The sequence below is a fragment of the Gekko japonicus genome, unplaced genomic scaffold, assembly GCF_001447785.1.
Source record: "Gekko japonicus isolate JY-2015 unplaced genomic scaffold, Gekko_japonicus_V1.1 scaffold790, whole genome shotgun sequence".
NCBI lineage: Eukaryota > Metazoa > Chordata > Lepidosauria > Squamata > Gekkonidae > Gekko > Gekko japonicus.
The window spans coordinates 361,680-370,002 of NW_015163626.1; the positions used below are offsets into that span (position 1 = coordinate 361,680).

General features: G+C 50.3%; 1 protein-coding gene across 2 annotated transcripts in view; it reads left to right on the forward strand.

The window, feature by feature from the left end:
• The window catches only part of SAMD4A (sterile alpha motif domain containing 4A), a 213,297-nt gene that overhangs the window by 156,983 nt on the left and 47,991 nt on the right, over positions 1–8,323 (forward strand). The window contains exon 3 of one of the 2 annotated variants that reach the window (XM_015407504.1): positions 5,607–5,870. The exons of the other annotated variant lie outside the window; for it this stretch is intronic. Coding sequence (XP_015262990.1) covers positions 5,607–5,870 — 264 coding nt within the window. The remainder of the gene's footprint in view (positions 1–5,606; positions 5,871–8,323) is intronic. 2 annotated transcript variants of the gene reach the window in all.

The window sequence follows — 8,323 nt, forward strand, 5'->3', positions numbered from 1 at the left end:
ACTGTTTTGGATTGCTAGCTATTGGGGGGGGGACGCGCAGATCTGCCCTCACAGAGGAGGGAGAGCTTATACCTGAAGGTGGGCCGGGGGGGCTCTGCCTGCTTCTTGCTCCTCATGGCCCGACTGAGGGCTGCTGGGAGCAGGGGGCGGGGCTTGTTGCATGTGCCCGTCCCGTGGGCTCCTTACTGCCGGAGCTCCGCTCCTGTGCGCTGCCGCAGGAAATGACCCCTGCTTGACATGTATATCTTCTAACATCACAGGACTGAGGACTAGAAACTTGCCCTGGCCACAGATACTCAGGAACCCACTTTCAGTACCAGATGGTGGATTCTTTGTAGGTGAAATTGCAGTATGGTCCCTGCATTTAAACTGAAGCAAGAGGCAATAGCCGACCCTTGAAGTACGGAGAAGAGTTTTGTGCGAGCAAAACATCTGTAAATCATTACCCTTTCTCTCCACCGTAACCGAGAAAGATTTTTGCAGTTCTCCGTCTTCTCTGCTTGAACTCCGGGGCTTTAAAAATAGCCAATTTCAAAACTGGTCTGCCCGGCTTTTCCCGCAATCAGCATTTCCTTCCTGATTGTTTGGATCAAAGGCAACCGTTGCCCTTTCGGAATTATTTACTTTCCCTTTTTAGAGTCCTTCCCGGGGGAACGATAATTTAGGCCGGCAATTCTTTCTTCTCTCTTCCCCCCCACCCCCACCCCGCACTTCCTAGTTTTCACATGGGTAATTTCAAGAGGCAAATATTTGCTTGTTTGAGCCTACACAACTAATCCGGTAGCCAAAACAAGGCGTGGGGGAAGGCGCGTGGGGAAAAGGTTGCAGGAGGACATTTGCCATCTTGGTTTCAAGGCAGTTGACCGGGGAGTATAATGAAACCTGTTGGGGAGAGGGGCGATACAAGGTTCCGATGGGGATGCCAACCTCCAGGTGGGACCTGGAGAGCTCCCAGAATTACAACTGATTTTCAGACTACAGAGATCCGTTCCTCTGGAGAAAATGGCTTCTTCGGAGGATGGGCTCTATGGCAATCTATTCCGTGGAAGTAACTCCCCTCCCCAAAACTCCGCCTCCCCAAGGCTCCACCCCCAAATCTCCAGGAAATTTCCCAACCTGGAGTTGGCAACTCTAGGGCTGCCATTGAGGCAGGGAGATCCGATCCCTGGTTCTTCTGCTCCTCGTTAGACACTAGAAGGTGAGCTCAGAAAGTTGCTTACAGTCAGAGAAAACATTTAAACTGTTCAGGGTTGGGTCCTCTTTCGCCCGTGCAACCCTGCACAACAGTTAAGGTCTTCTACGCAGTCCCTGTGCTTTCAGAGGTGAAATGGATGAGTATCAGTGACAAGGCCTCACCCGTGGAACTCCCTTCCTCAGTGGCCCACTGGGCGTCTAAGATCTTTTCGGTTCCCTCAGACTTCCAGCTGACTTTGGCTGCATACACTGGTTTTTCCTCTTATTTCCCTGTTTTTCCTTTTCCTTTTTTGCCACATGTCGGTTTTGGTAATTCGATGGGTTTCCCGCCCTTTTGTCATTGATTGTTCGTGGAGGTGTCTGAATCTGAACTGTTGATCTGACACGGAAAGCCGCCTTAGAACCGTTCAGATGTGAGGTGGGGAATAACTATGATGGGCTGTTATCTGTCTGGTCTCGTGAGCTCCTAGAATTACAAGTAATCTTCAGATGACGGAGATCAGTTCCCCTGGAGGAAATGGCTGCTTTGGAGAGCGGACTCTATGGTTTTATACCCAAAGGAACTGGTTGGCCATTCTGTGTGAGACAGGATGCCGGACTAGATGGACCACTGGTCTAATCCAGCAGGACTCTTCTGAGGTTCTTATGAAGGCCTCAGCCTCTGTGCCCTGTTGTTGGCCTCCAGAGGAACTGGTTGGCCACTCTGTGAGACAGGATGCTGGACTAGATGGACCACTGGTCTGATCCAGCAGGGCTCTTCTGATGTTATCATGAAGGCCTCTGCCTCTATGCCCTGTTGTTGGCCCTCCAGAGAAACCGGTTGGCCAGTGTGTGAGACAGGATGCTGGACTAGATGGACCACTGGTCTGACCCAGCAGGGCTCTTCTGATGTTCTCATGAAGGCCTCTGCCTCTATGCCCTGTTGTTGGCCCTCCAGAGGAACTGGCTGGCCACTGTGTGAGACAGGATGCTGGACTAGATGGACCACTGGTCTGATCCAGCAGGGCTCTTCTGATGTTCTCATGAAGGCCTCTGCCTCTATGCCCTGTTGTTGGCCCTCCAGAGGAACTGGCCAGCCACTGTGTGAGACAGGATGCTGGACTAGATGGACCACTGGTCTGATCCAGCAGGACTCTTCCTTATGTTCTTATGAAGGCCTCAGCCTCTGTGCCCTGTTGTTGGCCCTCCAGAGGAACTGGTCAACCACTGTGTGAGACAGGATGCTGGAACTAGATGGACCTCTGGTCTGATCCCGCAGGGCTCTTCTGATATTCTTATGAAGGCCTCAGCCTCTCTGCCCTCTCGTTGGACCTCCAAAGGAACAGGTCAGCCACTGTGTGAGACAGGATGCTGGAACTAGATGGACCACTAGTCTGATCCAGCAAGGCTCTTCTGATGTTCCTATGAAGGCCTTGGCCTCTCTGCCCTGTTGTTGGCCCTCCAGAGGAACTGGTCAACCACTGTGTGAGACAGGATGCTGGAACTAGATGGACCACTAGTCTGATCCAGCAAGGCTCTTCTGATGTTCCTATGAAGGCCTTGGCCTCTCTGCCCTGTTGTTGGCCCTCCAGAGGAATTGGCTGGCCACTGTGGGAGACAGGATGCTGGACTAGACGGACCACTGGTCTAATGTTACGTTCACTGCTTAAGGGGGACGGCAGTGCCTTTGAGACAGCAGCCATCCTCAAATCAATCCCTCCCCTTAAAACTATTTGCATGCTTAGCCACTGACATACTTGAGGATAAGAAAGAGAGGGATAGGCTGTTAACTGTCCTGGAAAAGAAAGGTCCAGCAGGGAACTTGGGCTCACAGGACTAGCCATCTAGAAGTTCAGCTCCCGGCCTGGGAATGCATCCAAATGACACTGAAAGGTTCGGGGAAGCAGAGATTTCTCCAAGGCAAAGAGAAACTATTGGGTATCCTTTTCAGCACTGTCTCCAAGATGGGCTAGGCCTGGATTCATATCAGGCAGCAGGCAGACGGTCTCAAGGTACCCAGAGAAGGAGTTCACAGGCTTGGTCTTTTCGGCCACGATTCCATCTAGCAGGCTGGTGTTATCTGTAATAATAAAGCTACAACCTGGAAAGCTTTTGAGCTTCACAGAAATCCTGGCAGACGTGGAATGAGTACGGATCGGCAGCTCTGGTTTGGGGGATTCCTGGAGATTGGGGGGGCATAGCCTAAGAAGGATGGCATTTGGGGGGAGAGCTCCATGGGGACGTAACGCCGTAGAGCCTACCTGCCGACCAGTGTTCCCTCTAAGCTGAGCGAGTGTGAGCCAGCTCCCAGTTCTTTAGCCTCCGGCTCACACATTTTTGTCCTAGCTCAGGAAGGATGGCTCCGGAGCAAACTAATTTATGCAGTAGCCAAATCACCTGCTCACACCTTTAACGCCAGTAGCCCACAAAGTAGAATCTATGCTCACACAGCTCCACAGCTTAGAGGGAGCATTGCTCCCGACGGTATCATTTCCTCCATGGGAACCAATCTCTGTCATCCGGAGATCAGGTGTAGTTCTGGGGAGAACTCCGGCCCCACCCTGGAGGTTTGCCAAAGAACAATAAACTGTGCTCAACAAAAAACAAACAAACAAATCGATCATGGACAGATGTATCAAAATGTAATACAGAGTGCCCAGTCCAACACAATTCAAATACTGTGATGAAATTAGATATCGAAAGCCATGTTGTACATCCAAAAGAGACTGCTAAATTTTAAGAAATCCGTGACCATGGCCGATGTGTTACACACTCATACACCAGGACTCTTTAACAACATAGAATACCAGAGGTCATTTCGGGGGGGAACGCGGGGGAACCCAGTTCCCCTGGGTGAGGTACTGGGGGGCGGGGCACATGACGAAGCCCCGCCCCCTGCTTCCGGCCGCCCCGCTTCCGGCCCTCATTCAGCCAGGAGGAGGCAGGAGAAGAGGGAGGGTAAGTTGCTTCCTCCCTGCCTCTCCCCACCCCTGCCTGCCTGGGGCCAGGGAGGGCCTTCGCGGGGCTTCCTTGCACTCCCGCTGGCCTTGCAGGTCCACCGCCGGGCCCCTCATGGGGCTCGGCAGTGGAGCTGCAAGGCCGGTGGTGGCAGCCGGGACCGTTGGGGGCGGGGTGTGTGGCCTTATGACACATTTCCGGTGATGTCAGGGGGTGTGGCCTTATGACACACTTCCGGTGATGTCACGGGGTTTGGCATATGGTAATGAGTTATGCTAATGAGTTCCCCTAGCTCTTTTTCTATGAAATGACCCCTGTAGAATACAGTCTTCAAAATTTAAATAGTCCTAAAAAGTAGGGTTTAAGAATTTAAGGAGGGCTTAAGAATCCTCTGTTGTGAATTCTTAAGCTCTCCTTTTGGACTCTTTAAATTTTGAAGATCTGTGTTCTGTGTTATTAGAGTTTTGGTGTATTGGTGCATGAGTTGGTAAGAAATTGGCCATGGTCCCAGACTTCTTAAAATACCAGTGTCCGTTGATGCTTAGTGTGTTCACTTTGTTAAAGCATCGTGTTGTAGTTTGGATGTTTGTTGTTTGTTTATTTTGAAAATAATGAATTTTTTTTAAAAAAATTAAATAGCAGGGCTTTTTTGTAGAAAAAGTCCAGCAGGAACTCATTAGCATAATAGGCCACACCCCGAAGCAGAAACTCATTAGCATATTAGGCCACCCCCTGACTGCACCGCTCATTAGCATATTAAGCCGCATTCCCATGTTACCAGAAGTGTGGTCATCCAGCCACACCCACCTTTTGCTTCTTATTCTGTTTACCCTGTTTGTGGTCAAAACCCAGGGCTTTTTTTGTAGCAGGAACTCCTTTGCATGTTAGGCCACACACCCCTAATGTAGCCAATCCTAATGAGTTTCTGCTGTTGGGTGTGGCCTATTATGCTAATGAGTTCCTGCTGGGCGTGGCCAACTTGGGAGCCAGCCGGAACTCCGTTCCTGTGCGTTCCTGCCCAAAAATAGCCCTGAATATCAGTGTCTTTTGGATGTACGACATGGCTTTCTATATCTAATTTCATCACAGTATTTGAATTGTACCGGGGCTGTGCCCTGTATATGATCTTTTGATACATTTGCCTAGGATGGATTTGTATTTTTTGTTGAGCACCGTTTATTGTTCTTTGGCATGTTTCCCCTGTGCTACTCTTCGTTGTTGTTGTTTTAATTTCCCACCTGGAAGTTGGCAACCCGAGGAACGAGCCATTTCCCATGCCTGTTTTGGGGGGTTTTAATCTAGAGCCGAGCACAGGGCACGCCACCTTTAAACTGCTGAGCGGGTCCGTCTTGCTGGCTGTCTCCGTGGGGCTTGGAGAGCCGCCAAAGCTTTGATCTGCTGAGAAATCGGAGGGTTGGCAAAATACCTTGTTTTAATTTTTTTTTTACCTTTTCCCGTTTGTTTGTTTGTTCCAGTTCTCCCGAGCCAGACCCACCACAGCCCTCTGAAGCGGTCTGTGTCCCTTACCCCGCCCATGACCGTGCCCAGCCAGCCTTTGGGGCACGGGTGGATGTCTCACGAGGACTTGCGTGCCCGAGGATCCCAGGGCCTCCCTTCCGATCACGCGCCCCTGTCTCCTCAAAGCAGTGTAGCCTCTTCGGGAAGTGGTGGGAGTGAACACTTAGAAGATCAGACTTCTGCTCGTAACACATTCCAGGAAGAAGGGAGTGGCATGAAAGGTGAGTGGAACCCCATTCCCCAAAAACCCTAGATTTCCCTTTCTCGCTCGTTTAAACTGCACACACTCACTCGCGGGCACCCCGGAATCACCGGCCAGGACACCGTGCAAAAGCAGGAGGGTGCAGTTATGTATTCTGAATAAACTTGGACAGGGGTCCCCAACATGGTGCCTGTGGGCACGGTGGAGCCGACGGACAACTTTCTTATATAATCTTTTTCATATATTTTTTTTAATTTTGCATGTGTGCTTGCATGCCTGGAAGTCCTGGTGACTTCTTGCGGACCCTAGTGGGGTTTGGACATTTCAGAGAGTTGGCTTGCTGTTGCCTGCCTCTGCGTCCTGGCCCTGGTATTCCTTGGAGGTCTTCCATCCAAGTATTCACCACGGTCGGCCCTGCTTAGTTTCTGAGATCTGATGAGATCTGAGATCTGATGAGGATAGCCTAAGATAGAAAGATAGATAGATAGATAGCCATAGATGATAGATAGATAGATAGATAGATAGATAGATAGATAGATAGATAGATAGATAGCCATAGATGATAGATAGATAGATAGATAGATAGATAGATAGATAGATAGATAGATAGATAGATAGATAGCCATAGATGATAGATAGATAGATAGATAGATAGATAGATAGATAGATAGATAGATAGATAGATAGATAGATAGATAGATAGCCTAAGATAGATAGATAGATAGACAGACAGACAGACAGACAGACAACATTAATAAAATGCAGAAAGGAAAAAAGGGTTATCTAACTTAATTAAATATATAATAAATGATTATATATAACCAAATGTCCGACCGACGCTTTTCTCGATGCCCACCGAGTGTTTTTAGGAACTGAGCAGGTCAAGGTGGGGCTTCAACCCTGCAGGGCTTCTGGCTGGGCGTTGGAGATTTGATTGGCTGTGCAAATTTTTAAAGGAACGTTGCTTTGGCGGCAGCTGCCACTATATCACAAGAGTCTTCACTGTGTGGCTGAAGGTAAGCTGTGGCAGCCTCTGTATAGTTGGCTCCGCCTCCTGCAGCAGCCATTTAGTGGCAACCATTCTGTGGCTGCGCCCGCCATGCGGTCTCAGAATGCCAAAGGTACCCACAGGCTCAAAAAGGTTGGGGACCCCTGGACTAGGTTGCGCCCTCCACTCTGAGAGCCAGTTTGGTGTTGCGATTAGGAGCGCAGACTCTAATCTGGGAGAACCGGGTTCGATTCCCCACTCCTCCACGTGCAGCTTCTGGTGTGATGTTGGGTCAGTCACCAGTTCTCTCAGAGCTGTTCTGGAAAGAGCAGTCCTCGAAAGAGCTCTCTCAGCCCCACTTTCCTCACAGGGTGTCTGTTGTGGGGAGGGGGAGGGAAAGGAGATTGTAAGCCACTCTGAGATTCCTTCAAGTAGTGAAGGGCGGGGTATAAATCCAATCTCTTCCTCCTCCTTCTCCTCCTCCTCCTCTTCCTCCTCCTCCTCTTCTTCCTCTTCTTCTTCCTCTTCTTCTTCTTCTCCAGTAATGGTAGCACTCTCCTCTAGGCCAAGTCCTGTGTCCAAAGAAGGTGCCTCCGGTATCTAAGGAAAGCAGTAGGTCACAACCCATGATGCCTCATTCCTTCCATGAAAAGAAAACAAATCCACGGAGTGGAGATCCATCAGTGGCTGTTCCCTGTATAAGCTAAATGAAACCTCCATGTTCCAAGACAGTATACCTTGGAATTTAAATATACCGTGGCATCTCAAGCCAAAACGCTCTCAGGTCGGAGGTGCTGCGAAAGGAACCTTCTCTGCCTGAGTCCCTGGATAGGGTCTGCCAATGCAGGATGAACCAAGGGTCTAATTCCCTATCGAGCAGCTTCACACATTCAGAACTTGGGCCAGATGGCCCTTGGCTCCCGGTGGGGTAAATGAGATTTCCTGGCCAGCAGGTCTTGGCTTGTCTTGCGGCCGGATTTCGGCTCCCGTCGTGCAGAAGTTTGGTGCTGTGATTTTGTCCTCCTGCTCTGAGCCAGATGTATGCAGCTGTGGTTCGGAGTAACAAGCAGGTTTCCTTATTATCCTCCATGCGTTCTTCAGCCTGGGCTGGTCCAGGAGCCATGACAGGAAGAGTTCAGTCTGCTCCCGTCTGCTGGAAACAGGAGCGAGCGCGTTTGTCTCAGAGCCTTCTGCTGAGCGTTTTTATTGGTGCTTCTTTGGTGTGTCGTTGTTTAAAACGGTTTCCAGTAGCATTTAGGAAGCCCTGACCTGGCTGACCCAGGATGGCCCGGTCTTTTTAGCTTTCGGAAGCTAAGCAGTGTTGTCCCTGGCTCGTACTTGGATGCAGGGGTCATTTCCTGCAGGAGCGCACAGGAGCGGAGCTCCGGCAGTAAAGAGCCCAGGGGGCGGGCACATGCGACAAGCCCCACCCCCTGCTCCCAGCAGCCCTCTGTCAGAGCAAGAAGCAGCCAGGTAAGATGCAG